The sequence below is a fragment of the Lepidochelys kempii genome, chromosome 11 (genome assembly GCF_965140265.1).
Source record: "Lepidochelys kempii isolate rLepKem1 chromosome 11, rLepKem1.hap2, whole genome shotgun sequence".
Lineage (NCBI taxonomy): Eukaryota > Metazoa > Chordata > Testudines > Cheloniidae > Lepidochelys > Lepidochelys kempii.
The window spans coordinates 2472325-2487328 of NC_133266.1; the positions used below are offsets into that span (position 1 = coordinate 2472325).

Genomic DNA, 15004 nt, shown 5'->3' on the forward strand with positions numbered 1-15004 from the left:
AACTTGCAGAGCCTAAGCCGCTGCCTGCCCCCCCTTTCCCCCCCAGCATGTGGGAGGAGATCAGCCACCATGCATGCAGATCGCTGCTACATTGGCCTGGGTTCTTTTTAACCCCTCGTTGCCTGGAGCTCACTTAGCGGCAAGAGCAATGAATCCCAGGCCGGGGAATGAACTTGGAGGGGGGCCTGCCCTGGGGGCTGGCAGGAAGCAGCAGGGGGGAGGAGGGGAAACAAGGCAGAGACAGAGGAAGAGCAGCTGCTGCATGGAAATAACTGCTTCTCCCAGTGTGGGGCCTGTGCTGGGCATGGGGGAGCCTTCCCAGAATTCCCCAGCTGCGCATGGGCCACCAGCAGGACAGGACTGACTCTAGTGGAGCCCTCCCCACCTGCCCAGCTGGGGAAGCAGCCAGTGCATGAGCTGGCTCCGCTTCCCTGCAACACCCCCCCCCCCCCAACACACACACAGAGTAAAAAGCATGCCTGCCCCTCCCTGCTTGTGAAACTGTGTGCCTAGTAAAACCTCCTGGGGCAGGAAATGGCTCCGCTGAGCTAAAGATGAAAGCGGGGGCGGGGGGGGGGGCCAAATTTGCAGACAATACAAAACTATTCAAGATCGTGAAGCCCAGAGCAGCCTGCCAGGGCGGAGTTCCAAAGGGATCTCCCCAAACTGGGCGACGCTGTGGCAGATGAAATTCAGCGTTGCAAAAGGCAAAGTCGTGCACGTTGGAAAGCAGAATCCCAGCTAGCCGGACAAAATGATGGGTCTAAAGTAGCTGCTACCGCTCAAGAAAGAGATTGGGGGGGCGGAGGGGGGTCAGTGCGGAGAGCTCTCTGAGAACACCCACTCCATGTGCTGCGGCCGTCACAAAAGCAAGCAATGTTAGGAACCATTAGGAAAGGGGATAGATGAGACGACAGAAAATATCATGTTGCCTCTGTATAAATCCACGGGACGCCCACACCTTGAATGCTTTTCAGAGTAACAGCCGTGTTAGTCCGTATTCACAAAAAGAAAAAGGAGTTCTTGTGGCACCTTAGAGACTAACCAGTTTATTTGAGCATGAGCTTTCGTGAGCTACAGCTCACTTCATCGGATGCATGCCGTGGAAAATATAGAAGATCTTTTTATACATACAAAGCATGAAAAAATGGGTGATCTAAAGTGATCACTCTCCTTACAATGTGTATGATAATCAAGGTGGGCCATTTCCAGCACAAATCCAGGGTTTAACAAGAACGTGTGCGGGGCGGGGGGAACAAGGGCTAAGTCATTATGCAAGGTAACCTATTTCCCCTTGTTTTTTCCTCCCCTCCCGCCCCCCCCCCCCCCCCCACGTTCTTGTTAAACTGTGGATTTGTGCTGGAAATGGCCCACCTTGATTATCATACACATTGTAAGGAGAGTGATCACTTTAGATAAGCTATTACCAGCAGGAGAGTGGGGTGGGGGGAGAGAAAACCTTTTATAGTGGTAAACCCCCATTTTGTCATTCTTTGTGTGTATAAAAAGATCTTCTGTACTTTCCATGGTGTGCATCCGATGAAGCGAGCTGTAGCTCACGAAAGCTCATGCTCACATAAATTGGTTAGTCTCTAAGGTGCCACAAGTCCTCCTTTTTCTTTTTACCTTGAATACTGCGTGCAGATCTGGTCGCCTGATCTCGAAAAGGATACAGTGGAATTGGGAATAGGTCCGGGGGGGCCACAGAAACAAGTAGGGGGTAGAACGGCTTCCGTACCAGGAGGGAGTGCAAAGTCTGCCACTGTTCAGTTTAGGAAAAAGACAAGGAAGGGGGGAGATGAGGGAGGTCTATAAAATCATGGCGGGTGCGGAGAAAGTGACCAGGGCAGTGTTATTTACCCCTTCGCAGAACACGAGAACCAAGGGTCACCCAATGAAATTAGCTGGCAGCAGGTTTAAAACAAACGCAAGGAAGTGCTTTCGCACAACGCCCAGTCAGCCCGTGGAACTCCTTGCTGGGGGATGTTGTGAAGGCCGAGGCTATAACTGGGTTAAAAAAAGAACTAGATAAGTTCCTGGAGGACAGGTCCAGCAGTGGCTATTAGCCAAGATGGTCAAGGACGCAACCATAGGCCCCGACTTCGTCTGGCGCCGGTGGGTGCTCGACCCCCACCCCCCGCACCGCCTCGCCCCGCCATGACTCCACCCCGCCCCCTCCTGACCCCATTCCAACCCCTTCTCCAAAGTCTCCGCCCCCTCCCTGCCCCTATTCCGACTCCTTCCCCAAGGAGTCACGGCAGGCCGTGTGTGCTGGAGAGTTGGGGTCCAGACCCCTGCCAGGGGCTGGGAGGGATCTGTGCTGCCGTGAGGAGCCCTGGCTTTGCATCCTGCCCCCTGCCTGCCCGGCTGGCCGGGCATGGGATACTTAGCCCTCGGGCGGTCCCGGGTTCGAGTCTCACCCATCATTGCGGGGGGGGCAGCTGTGGGATCTGGGGGCAGTTCCTTTGCACCGTGGAGATAGGTCAGAGCGACTGGAGGGTGCAGCAGTGGGGAGCCCGGACCCCCCAGTATCAACAGCTTCCTCGCCAATTCTAGGCCTGAATCAAATCACATGGCTGCCAGATTGGGGGAGGTGCTGGCTGGCTGGTCACCTCCTCTCCCATGTCTGTCCCCCAGTTGATTGGTGCAGCCCACCCCACCAGACAGCTCCCTGTTTCTTTAGCCCCTGGGGTGGGCTGGGGGCAGAGCCTGTGGTCAGGCTGGGGCTGCTGCTCACGCTCTCTCTTCTTCCAGGCAGCCATCGAGAAGGAGGGGGTGACGCTGGAGGCCATCCTGTGCACCCACAAACACTGGTAAGGGGGCTGCTGCGGGGGACAGGGGTGCAGGACGGGGTTGGGGGCCAACTTCCTGCCTAGGGCAGGTCATTGCCCTTCGGGGGTGGGGCTGTGCTGGGAGGGAGGCAAAGGATGTGGGGAGCCCAGGGCTGTGGCTACGGGTGGGATTGAGAGGAAGGGCCCTGCCCTGCCGTGTCCGGCTGCCATGTGGAAGTGATGGGCAGTGCCGGAACAGGGGGAGGGGCTGGGGGGGGTCGGTGGAGCTGAGGGGAGCCCATCATCAAAGTCCCTTGTTAGCAGGGGGAGGAGGGAATCCTGGCCTTGCTCTGGCCTTTGGGCTCCCGTCTTCCCTGGCCCGGGCTCCCGGGGAGCCCCTTCCTTTCCCAGCCTTGGACTGCTGCCTGCAGCTGGGGAGGGGGCTCCCGGGGCCGGCGGTGCCCTTAAAATCTGCCCCCCAGTCCTGGCCGCTGTTGAGGGGCCTCCCTGGACCGTGGGTTTGGTAGGTCTCCGGCCAGTTCCCAGGGGACAATGGTCCGTCTCTGAACCCCACAGCCAGCCCCGTCGTTAACCACACTCAAGAGGCCAAGGCTGGGGCTCCCCGGTCAGTCTGTGGCCCGGGGGCGGGAGCTGGCAGGAGGGCTAAAGAGACGTGGTCCCCGAACCGTGTAGCTTGGCTGCAGTATCGGCTCTGGCCTGGCCGATCCTGCCCCCGTGCCAGCCCTGGGGGAAGACGGGTCTCTCACCAGTTGCTTCTTTCCTTCCTTTTGCCCCCTCCCAACACCGGCCCCTTTCCCTGCCCCCTTCCAGGCTCCCCCAGGTGGGTGAGCCGTGCAGCTGGGTTAACCCAGCCTAGGCCAGGGACCCTGGAACTCCCCTCCCTGCTTCCATCCTCGCTGGCCGGTTCATTTCAACCACCTGCTCCCCTTGTCCCCGCCACCACAAGGGCACCCCCCAGCCCCTCCTCTCACCCCCCTGCCACCTCCGTGAACTCGGCTCTGATCCGGGTTGGCCCTGACCTAGCCCCCGCCCCCAGTGCTGTCCCCAGGGACTGTGGTGGCTTTGATCTCAGAGGGGGGGCGGGGGGCTGTAGCAAAAGCCCCGTTCGCTTCCTGAAAGGCAGCGGTTTAGCGTGGGCTGTGCCCTGCCTTATCTCTCCCCAGCACATGTGGCTGGGCCGGATAAGGGGTGGGGGCTGGGAATATGGGGGGATGGGGGATGCGAGGGGATGGCCCCGAGCCAGAGCAGCTCGGAAAAAGCGGGTAAGTGTGTGCAGAGGAGAGCGTGATCGCCCAGGGGGACGGCCCCCTGAGTTTGGGGCGGTTGCAGATGGGCGCAGGGGAGCCTGGGAGGGGTGCCCTGCAGGGAATGATTGTGCCCTGGCAGAGGGGGCAGGATGGGTCCCAAGAGGCCTGCCGTTCTGCCCTCATGTCCCCCCACCCCACCCCCAGTGGCCCTCCACCCCACCCACCCACACGCCAGGGCGAGTCCGTGCTGGGGATGCCTGGAGTCTGGCCTCCGAATGAGAAGCCTCACAGAGTGGAGCGAGCAGGGATTGTCTGGGGGTGGGGAGGTGTCTCCCCCCCAAAGCATGGAGCACCCTGTTCTCCTGGGAATTGGGGCGGCTGAACGGGGATGGGCTGTTAAAGGAGGGGGGCAGGGCCCTGTGCCTGGTGGGGGGGGCCCTGAGTAGATGTCCTCACCCCAGGTAGCACGGATGGGGGGGTTGGTCAGCAGTGGGAGAAAGTTGGGGTGCCAGTGGAAGCCAGGGAGGGTTTTAGCATCTGGTGGGGGAGGGGAAGGGAAGGCACAAAAACTACCCCCCTTGCCCCGCCCCTCCTCTGAGGCCCCGCCCCCATTCACCCCATCCCCCCCTTTCTCTGTCGCTCTTCCCACCGGGCTGGATGAGGGGGTGCGGGTGGGGTGAGGGATTTGGAGTGCAGGAGGGGGCTCCGTGCTGGGGCTGAGGGGTTCAGAGTGTGGGAGGGGGCTCTGGGCTGGGGTGCGGGGGGTGGGAGGGCTCTGGCTGGTGGTGCAGCATCCGGGGTGGGGCTGGGGATGAGGGGTTTGGGCCGCAGGAGGGGGCTCCAGGCTGGGGCAGGGGGTTGGGGTGCGAGAGGGGTGCGGGCTCTGGGGTGGGGCCAGGGATGAGGGGCTAGGGGTGCAGGAGGAAGCTCCGGGCTGGGGGGGGGGAGCCGAGAGATTTGGAGTATGGGAGGGGGCTCCAGGCTGGGGCAGGGGGTTGGGGTGCGAGAGGGGTGCGGGCTCTGGGGTGGGGCCAGGGATGAGGGGCTAGGGGTGCAGGAGGAAGCTCTGGGCTGGGGGGGGGGGGAGCCGAGAGGTTTGGAGTATGGGAGGGGGCTCCAGGCTGGGGCAGGGGGTTGGGGTGCGAGAGGGGTGCGGGTTCTGGGGTGGGGCCAGAAATGAGGGGTTCAGGGTGTGGGAGGGGACTCCAGGCAGGGTGGTGGGGGGAGCTGACAGTCTCTCGTGTAGGGATCACAGCGGTGGGGGCGTGAGGGTGGGGGGCTCGGCTGGGGGTAGGAGCGCCTGGTGGGGGGAGTTGACAGTCTCTCGCACAGGGATCATGGGGGAGCGGGGGGGCTCGGCTGGTGGGGGGAGCTGACAGTCTCTCTCGCGCAGGGATCACGGGGGAGCGGGGGGGCTCGGCTGGCGGGGGGAGCTGACAGTCTCTCGTGCAGGGATCACGGGGGAGCTGGGGGGCTCGGCTGGCAGGGGGAGCTGACAGTCTCTCTCGCGCAGGGATCACGGGGGAGCTCGGCTGGCGGGGGGAGCTGACAGTCTCTCGTGCAGGGATCACGGGGGAGCGGGGGGGCTCGGCTGGCGGGGGGAGCTGACAGTCTCTCGCGCAGGGATCACGGGGGAGCTCGGCTGGCGGGGGGAGCTGACAGTCTCTCGCACAGGGATCAAGGGGGAGCGGGGGGCTCGGCTGGCGGGGGGAGCTGACAGTCTCTCGCACAGGGATCACGGGGGGACGGGGGGCTCGGCTGGCGGGGGGAGCTGACAGTCTCTCTCGTGCAGGGATCACAGCGGGGGGAACATGGTGCTGAGACGGCGTTACAGCTCCTGCAGGGTGTATGGCAGTGCCTGCGATGCCATCCCGGAGCTCACCAAGTAAGCGGTGCTGGGTCCCTGGCCGGGGACTGGAGGGGCGCATGCCCACAGGGTCTGGGACTCCACCCCAGGCCTCCCCTACCCTCCGGGGCGAGCGGGCAGCACAGTCTTCATAGCGCTGCTTCGTCACCGCCTTCTCTCCTGCGTCTGCCCCTCGGGATGGTGACGGGGCCATGCGTCCCCTGGGAGCTGGGCTGAGCCCTGCCAAACTCATGTCACGTGTGGGCCGATCAGCGGCCAGTGCACGGATGGTCACTGCTGGCCTAGCCTTCGCGGCTGAGGCCTGTCCGCAGGGCGGGCCGGGGGCATCCCCCGGTCAGGGGATCAGCCTGGCCCCAGAGTCCAGAGCAATCCATCTGGCTTCCACACCCTGCCAGAGCATCCTCCCAGGGCCCTAACAGCCTCCTATCCTGCCCCCGTGCAGCCCCCTCTCGGATAAGGAGACCGTCACCGTGGGACAGCTGCGCTTCAAGGCTCTCTTCACCCCGGGGCACACCGTGGGGCACATGGTCTACGTGCTGGATGGGAAGCCCTTCGAGGGGCCGGCCTGCCTCTTCTCTGGAGACCTCCTCTTCCTCTCGGGCTGCGGTGAGCTGGGCTCCTTTGGTTCTGTCTATGGTAACTGCCCTGCGGGGGGAGGCACAGCTCATTGCGGGGGGTTGGGCCCACCTGCTTCCTCCCTTCACTCTTCAGGATGAACAAGATGTGGCTGGCACGAGGTCGGGCTTCCCTAAGCTTCCCTGTTCCTCCCCAGAGGGGGCTGCATTTTAGTGTTGGGGGAAAGGAGGGGCCGGGGCATTGTTTTTTGTCAGGGACTAACAGCCCCACTAACCAGCCCTCAGTTGCTCTTTGGTTCCTTCCCCCCGACCTCCCTCTGCCCCACGCCACTCTGGGGACAGTGGGGTCTGCGCCCCGTTGGCAGCATCGGGGGCGAAACTTAGGTCCTCTGGCTCTAGAAGCTCCTGTCTCTGCCCCTGGATCTCGGGGGGGGGGCGCTCCCCCTCCGCAGCAGCAGTAGAGAGTCCATTATCCTCTGGGGGCTGGGGCCGCTCACAGACGCTTTGCGGAGCAAGGTGTGAGAGGGGGTGGGGCGGCCTGTGGAGTTCGGGCACTGCTGGCATGGTGGTGGGTGGGGGCTGCAAGACCCTGCCGTGGGGCCTGGGTTGTAAACACCCCACGTGAGAGAGGGGGCAAGCGAAACAGCTCCTCATGGGGGGAGGGGGTTGGCCCTTGGCCTGCGACCCAGGTTGGGTCTGACCTAGACCTGCAAGGAGGGGAAGGAGTCCCCGCTTCTGGGCCTGGGCCCAGTTGGCGCCAAAGCACGGCCGGGGTCTCATCCGTGAGCCTGGTATCCGTCCACGGCCGAGGGGCAGGTTGGGGGCGAGGCTGGGGCAGAATAGGGAACGGAGCCCTGCGGTGTGTGGGGACCACCATCCCCTCCCCGGTAACATGTGGTCCCCCGGTCTTGCAGGGCGGATATTCGAGGGGACGCCGGAAACCATGCTGACCTCTCTGGACACAGCTGCGGACCTGGCAGAGGACACGCTGCTCTGGCCAGGTGAGCGCCCCCTGCCAGGCAGCAGGCTCGAGGGTGGGGTTTGTGGGGCAGGGAACGGGGGGGGAGCAGAGGCCGGGGGAATCCCCCGATCTCCGTGTCCCGCTGCACAGGGGCCGCGCTGCAGGGGCAGGAGTGCAGCCTGGCCGCTGTGGGAGACGAGGGTGAGGGGTCGCTGCACCAGGTGAGGGTCCCCGCTCGGCTGCATCGGCAAAGCGCCGGGGAGGGGGGCGCAGGGCAGCCTGCGGCGCTGACCTAGGCCTGCAAGGAGGGGAAGGAGTCCCCGCTCCTGGGCCTGGGCCCACTTGGCGCCAAAGCACGGCCGGGGGTCTCATCCGTGAGCCTGGTATCCGTCCACGGCCGAGGGGCAGGTTGGGGGCGAGGCTGGGGCAGAACCGGGCGGGCTGCTGCTGGGTGGGATTGAGGGCAGCGTTCCCGCGCGTTTCTTACGTCCATGTGCGGAGTGAATGTGACACATCACCTCCATATCAGTGCACATAACAAAAGGCATAGGCTGGGGTAGGATGCGGGCTCTGGGGTGGGACTGGGGATGAGGGGTTTGGGGTGTGGGAGGGGGCTCAGGGCAGGGGCAGAGGGTTGGGGTATGGGGGGGATGCAGGCTCTGGTGTGGGACTGGGGATGAGGGGTTTGGGGTATGGGAGGGGGCTCAGGGCAGGGGCAGAGGGTTGGGCTGCGGGGGGGATGCGGGCTCTGGGGTGAGACTGGGGATGAAGGGTTTGGGGTGTGGGAGGGGGCTCAGGGCTGGGACAGAGGGTTGGGGTGCGCGGGGTGAGGGGCTCCAGCTCGGGGTGAAGGCTCTGGGATGGGGGTTTGGGGTGCGGGTGGGGGCTCGAGGCTGGGGTGCAGGCTCTGGGGTGGGACCAGGGATGACGGGTGTGGGGTGCAGGCTGCCCTGGGCTGTGGTGGGGAGAGAAGACTCCCCCCCAGCCCTCTCTTGCAGCAGCAGCTTGGGGCTGGGGGAGGGGTGTCTCCCCCTGGGCACACCAGCTCCAGCAGGCCTGGCCCGAGCCCAGGGTGGGGCTCCTCTCCCCTGGTCCTGGCAAGTCCGGGGCAGGACCATGGCGGGGCTGGTGGGGAGAGGCTCCTCTCCCTGTCGCTGACCCGAGCCCCTGCGCGGGGCTCAATAGGCAGCTGCCTGGCCACACAGCGTAGAGGGAACTTGGGTTGAGGGGCATCGTGGCTGCTTCTGACCTTCCTGCTCTGTCCAGAGCTCTGGTTTCCTTGGCTCCGTGCCCCTCACCCGTCTCTAGCCGATCTGCTGGCCCTTTGCCTGCCCCACCCAGCCACCCTGGAGGGCAGCAGGTGATGGTCCCATAAGGCAGAAGCCCGGCGAGGGGCCGGCACAGGCGGGAATAGAACCCAGGTCGCCTGGCTCCCTGCTGGGTGCTTGGCTCGCCAGTCCGTGCTCTTAACCGGAGCCCCAGCCCGGGCCAGCCCCCTCCCCCCGGTTCACTGCCCTCTCTGCTCCCCAAGGACACGAATATGCCCTGGACTGCCTGACGTTTGCCAGCCTGCTGGAGCTGGAGAACCCCGTGCTGGAGCAGAAGCTGCAGTGGGTGAATCAGCAGCGGCTGGAGAAGAGGAGCACGGTGAGTGCCGGTGGGGGAGTGCGCCCGGGCCTTGGCATCCGGTGCAGGTGCCCCTCGCGCGGGGCCCGGTTCGCTTTCCTGGCTCTTCCCCCCCCCCTCTCTCTCCCTGCGCCGGGGCTGGGAAACACCTGGCCGGAAGCTGGTGCCGCTTCCCCTGCTGCTCGGATCCAGCTGCTTCCTAGCCTGGCGGCAGGGGGCGGGGGGCACAGGCTGGTTTGAATTCACACCCGCCCCGCAGGAACCCAAAGGGAATCAGGTGCTGGGGCAAGGCCAGGAGAATGGCTGTCTGGGGTCGGCTGTATGTTGCACTATATTAATCTGTCACCATGCGGCCGGCAGCCTGCAAAATCCAGCATTCGAAGGGTTATGCTTGGCAAGCAGGGGCCAGGTCCCTTTGCCCCCATGGTCCCTGCCTCATTCACTGAAGGCCCCCCACCCCCAAGCTGCTCCCCATGCATCTGCAGCTCGCTGGATAGCCATAACCCATAGGGCACAGGCCACAGCAGTGTCCACTCCCTCTGCACCCCTAAACACCCTCCCTGTACCCCATTAATGTGTCTTGACCCTATTGGGGCCACTGTTAAGGGCAGATAGTCCGAGTAATTCCATTCCACCTTCCTAAATTCGCCTCGCAGGGTTTCATCTGCACTTGGGGTCTGTCTTGGCTTCCCATCCTAACCCCGCTGGAGCTTGCTGCTGTTGCTGTTATATACGGCTGCCACACCCCACCGCAGAGGCAGCCGCATTTGAGTAATCTCTTGTGTTTATACAGCCCCTGGCACAATGGAGTGCTGGGGTTACGACAATCCAAATAGTAAAGGGAAATAGCTTTGAAATTGGTTTATAGGAGCCGGTCTCTAGGTAAAAGGAGCTGGAGAAGTTACGGATTTTGGATGCAAACAGGCTGCAGGCTCGGTGCCCCTTCTGGGGATTATGCCATGCAGTGTGCGTTGCCTCTTTCATGCTGGGATCTGGAGTCTCAACGGGCTGCAGCTCTGCGCGGGGCGCGTCAGAGGCCGCGGTCCGCTGTACGTGTGCTGACCTGTCCCCGTCTCTCCCCGCCCCAGTGCCCCTCCACCATCGGCGAGGAGAAGGAATACAACCCGTTCCTGCGGACCCACTGCCGGGAGCTGCACCGGGCCCTGGGGCTGCAGCGGCTGAGTGGCGAGGACTGGGACAGCTTCCGGGCGCGGGTGCTGAAGGAGGTGCGGTGCCGCAAGGACGTCTACAAGGCCAACTAGCCCCCTGGCAGGGCGACGGGAGGGCTCTGCCCCATGAGCAGCCTCCCGAAGGCGTGTGACCTTCCCTGTTGGGGTGGGGAGTGTCTGGCTGGGAAAGGGTCTCACCCCCTCAGGGCGATGGGGCGGGTTCGTGAGCCGGGAACGCCTCCTCCCTGTGGATAAAGGCGGGTTCAGCTGGCATCCCCCCCCGCCCTGCTGTCTCAAGAGGGCTCGTCTCCAGACAAAGTGGATCCTTGCTGGTGGACAGAAGAATGGGGGGCAGGTGGTAAAATCCAGGATGACACCCCCCCCCCCCAACCCACCCCCAGGAGGCGTCTGACTCCACATGGTGCCAGCATGCTGCTGACCTCTGATTGCCGCTGGCTGCTGGGGATGAATAGCTAGGGGGCGGGGGCGGGCCGTTGGCAAGGGTGCCCGGGAAAGCTTTTCCAGGGAGCAGGGCTGTGACTTTGTTTCTCTGGGGGACCGGATTGTGGCTGGTGGAAGTGCAGGCCCAGGGGTTAGCCCGTGAAGTGCACATGGTCTCTTCAGTACAGGCTCGCAGCCTGAGGAAATGCAGATCCCTCACGCAGTGCCCGGTCCCGAGCCAAGCTGGGCAGCCCAGCGTGTGGGGAGGGGCGCTGCCCGAGGCGGCATCGGGGACAGCGCCGCGACTGGTCTGTCGGTTATCTCCTCTGCGTCCTGTCCCAGCCGGCCCCGCTTTTGGGGCCCCGCTGACTCCTCCGTGAGCACACGCCCGCCCCCGCCCGCTGGCTGGGAGAGACCAGGATGAACCACGACAAAAGCACCAGCCGGGGGCGCTGCTGCACGGACTCCAGCTCTGATATTGGACGGAAACCCCCCCCCCCCCCCCCCCCGGCGCTGAACGTTCCTGGCAGCCGCCTTCTCCCTGCAGCACGGGGACGGGCGCAGCCGTGCTGGCAGGGATCAAGGATGAAGCTGTGCCGTTGGCCTGCCCCCCCGGCCGGCTGGTGGCTTCCCTTCAGGTCTGTGTGTTAACTTTGGTGGTGGTGGTTCCCCGATTGAAGCAAGACCTGCTCCATGCAACTGGGGTGTGGGGAGTGTGTGTGTGTGGAGGGGGGTGGAGTGTGTCTGTGTTTTGGGGGTTACGTCCTAAAGGATTTTCTGGTCCCCAGTCCAAGCACAAGGATCCTGTGAGTATATAGCACAGCTCGCCAGCCTGGTGATGGTTCTACGCCTGCCCCCTTTGTTCTGGAGGTCGTTGGGGGCTGGGAGAAACACACCCCTCCCTTCAGAGCCCACGGGGGCCCCTTCGGAACCACGCCAAACCCCTGGGGCAGAGCAGCCTGCCTCCTTAGCAGCCCCAGCTGAGGGAGCAAGAAACCTGCCTTGCATTCGAACCCAGCCTGCAGGCCCCAGTGGCTTTAAACCAGGGCCGGGTGTGAAACGTTCCCTGGGAAACTTCAAACCCTCGCCCGTTGAGGGTTTTGCATTTTGATCGAACTTGTGATGGTGAATCCATTTAGGGCCATGAGACCCAGCCTGCTTCCTCCCCCTGACTGCACCCATTTGCCCTTCTCGGAAGACGAGAATGCAGGGGTGTCCAGCCCCATTGCAAAGGCAGTGAATTTTAAAACCCCTGTAAGGAAACTAACCTGTGAAATTTGCTGCCAGGAGATCACCGTGAAACCAAGAGCTTAGCAGGGTGGATGGCCAAGGGTCAGCCATTCCTGGGGCTGAGAATAGCCACAATTACACGGGGTGGGGCACAATGCTGGGTCTCTCAGGCCATGAGCTAACCTCAAACTGCCGGGGTTAGGGGAAACTTCCTCCAAGCACACATTGTCCCCAAATTTTCCACTGGGGGAGTTCTTCCTTTTTCTGAAGCAGCTGGTCCTGGTGACTGTTAGAGACAGGATACCGGGCTTGGGCAACCAGAGTGGAAACTAGTGTGGATGCTTGCTTCGGGTGAAATTGTGGGCCCATTGGAATCTGTTATCATTGGCTTCAGTGGGGCCAGGCCTCCATGGTCCCCTTGTTTACGATGGACCCCAAAAAGGGATCCATCTAGTAAACCAAACCTCTTCAGGGGGGAAGGGCCAGAAAAGAACCAAGGAAATCTAACCTGCAATGTTCTTATCCGTATAAATGTCTGACCCTGTATTGAATCCTGGAAAGCTCTAGGTCTCGATGCTGTCCTGTGGCAATGAGTTCCACTGGCTACATAGATCAAAGGAAATACTTTTTCGCACAATGCACCGGGTTACATTTGCTGCCCTTCACTTTCAATGAACGCAATGTATAAGAGGATGCACAAGGATTTTGTATTAGGAGAGAACGGGCGGTGTTCAACAAGTGGGGGTGAATTCACCCGTCATCCAGGGGACAAAGAGCACCCCCCGCTTAGCATTTGGATAGACAGGCCCAGGGCCTAGTTATAAACAACTTTGTCCCCATGGAGGCTGCAGTGGGGGATAAATGTTTGCAGACACATGCTTTTAAGTGTGCAGCGCATGATGGAGGTTGGTGGATTGCAGGGGTGTTTCTCTGGAGAGGGGCTGGAAAAGGGGAGTTTAAGGTGGATTTAGTGCATTGAACTGACCTGGTTATTTGAAAAGCCACATCGTAGGGGCTGGAGGGGCAACGCCAGCGGGTGAGGGGACAGGACGTTTCGGGGCTTGGAGGTTCTCATTAATGTCAGATGTTACCAATAGCTCACTCTCCCTGTCTGCAAGTGGGGAGGTAGCTAAGTCAGGTGAGTGGAGGACAGAGAGCCAGGAGGGATAGCTCAGTGGTTTGAGCATTGGCCTGCTAAACCCAGGGTTGTGAGTTCAATCCTTGAGGGGGTCATTTAGGGATCTGGGGCAAAAATTGGGGACTGGTCCTGCTTTGAGCAGGGGGTTGGACTAGATGACCTCCTGAGGTCCCTTCCAACCCATTCTCTGGGTTCTATTCCTGGCTCTGGGGTCTAGTAGTTAGAGGAGGGGGTTGAGGGACTGGGAGTCAAGACTCCTGGGTTCTATTCCTGGCTTTACCATTGATTCCCTGTAGAGCTAGTCACTTCCCACTTCGGTACCTCAGTTTTCCCCACCGCTGAAATCATGATCCTACTTCCCAGTCTCCCAGGGAAGTCACGAGTTCATGACTCCGTGTGAAGGGTTTTGGAGACGTAAAAGCCCTACGCTCTGTAAGCACTAAGCGGAGCTGGGTCAGGATGTGGGTTTCTCCATTGGGTTCTGGTGACTCTACCTTTGCTCTTGGGGTTTATATTGTTATCGACACTCCCTTGATAAAAATGCAGCCACATCGGGGAGGGAAACATGGTCTAGTGGCCAGAGGACAGGACAGTGGGGTTCCTTTCCCAGGTCTTGCTGGGTGACCTTGGACAGGTCGCAGCACTTTGTGCCTCAGTTTCCCCATCCGTGAAATAGGGCAGCTACCTCCTGACAGTGGTTGTGGGGCTCCCTGTGGGCTGGGCAGCGCCGCAGAAGCACAGTGTTAGAGATGATACACTAGGTCAGGATTTATTCAGTCTGTTTTTTTCCCCCCCTCCCTTTCTCTTACGCTTGGAAATAGATCGCCACTAACGATTCCAAACTGTGAGGCTTAGCTGAGCCAGGCAGCCCTGGAGACAGCGGGTGTGGAGTAGGTCAGGAGGCAGGTTTCAGCTGACCCCCTTTGCTCCCGGCGCTCGGAGATGGGCTGGGATTGTGACGCCTCTTGTATCCAGTGTTCAGTGTTCGCTGTGGATTGTAAAAATGCCAGTAAAGCAACCCTTCAGTTTTACTGTTGTTTCGTGCGATTGGCCTGTCAAGACACAGGGAACTTTGTGCTCATGACAGCAAGGGAGTAATAGCACCGGCGTAAGGCAGGCACGGACTGGGACACCCCCCAGCACCGCTGTGCCAATGCGTCTCCGTGCCAGCCCCCAGCCTGCGCCTGCTGTTAGGGTCACAGCCTTGCTCCTGGGCCGCAGACCCACTCAGTCCTGGGGCATCCCCGTTACTCTCATCTGCCCCTCCCGACGTGAGGCTGCCAGTCATGCTGAAGTGGAGTGTGTGTGTGGAGGGGGAGGGGGTGTCATATGGACAGACTCCCCGTTGGGATGATCCCATCAAGTTGAACAGAGGAAGAGCCACTTTCTAGGTTACTGAACCAACCTCAGAACTGAGCAGAGAATTCCAGCCCACGCTCTCGAATTCTGTAGAGTGGCTCAAGCCATGCTCTGGGCTAGGCTATGGGATGCAGAGTATCTTCTAGACCCCTCTGGGCTTCATCCCCATCGGATCCCATCTGGTTTTCCTGTGTGCCCAGTCTGAGGCCAGCAAATTCGCTTCACTGGTGACCTGCAGCAGGGGCCGATCCCTGGGCTCCACAGAGAAAAGGTGAGCTTAAGCCTTTACACTCCACTCCCCGCTTCCCTCCCTCTGCCCCAGAAGCTGCATTCGTTGATGGAATGAGAAATAGGAGAAACACGGGCAAAGCCCATTCTCCAGGGTCCTTTAATGAGGCCCCTGCCCCTCCGATCCTGTAACCAAGGGGTTGCTGCATCTTCCAGATTGGGGTCAGTAGTGCAATGTCCTACTCACTCTTCCCAACCTTCATGCAACTTCGCTAGCCTTGACTGGCCTCTGGCCTGTCCCTGGGGATAAGCCAGGCCCGTTTTCTGAGGCAGGTGTGTGTGTGTGAAATGGGCTGTCTCTCTACAGGGAG

General features: G+C 61.6%; 1 protein-coding gene across 1 annotated transcript in view; it reads left to right on the plus strand.

Annotated features, from left to right (window-relative positions):
• Positions 1–14077, plus strand: part of LOC140895396 (probable hydrolase PNKD) — a 32785-nt gene extending 18708 nt beyond the window's left edge. The window contains exons 4-9 of the mRNA XM_073304943.1: positions 2755–2813; positions 5832–5924; positions 6349–6512; positions 7396–7482; positions 8974–9089; positions 10157–14077. Coding sequence (XP_073161044.1) covers positions 2755–2813; positions 5832–5924; positions 6349–6512; positions 7396–7482; positions 8974–9089; positions 10157–10330 — 693 coding nt within the window. The 3' untranslated portion in view covers positions 10331–14077. The remainder of the gene's footprint in view (positions 1–2754; positions 2814–5831; positions 5925–6348; positions 6513–7395; positions 7483–8973; positions 9090–10156) is intronic.
• Positions 14078–15004: the final 927 nt, after the last annotated feature.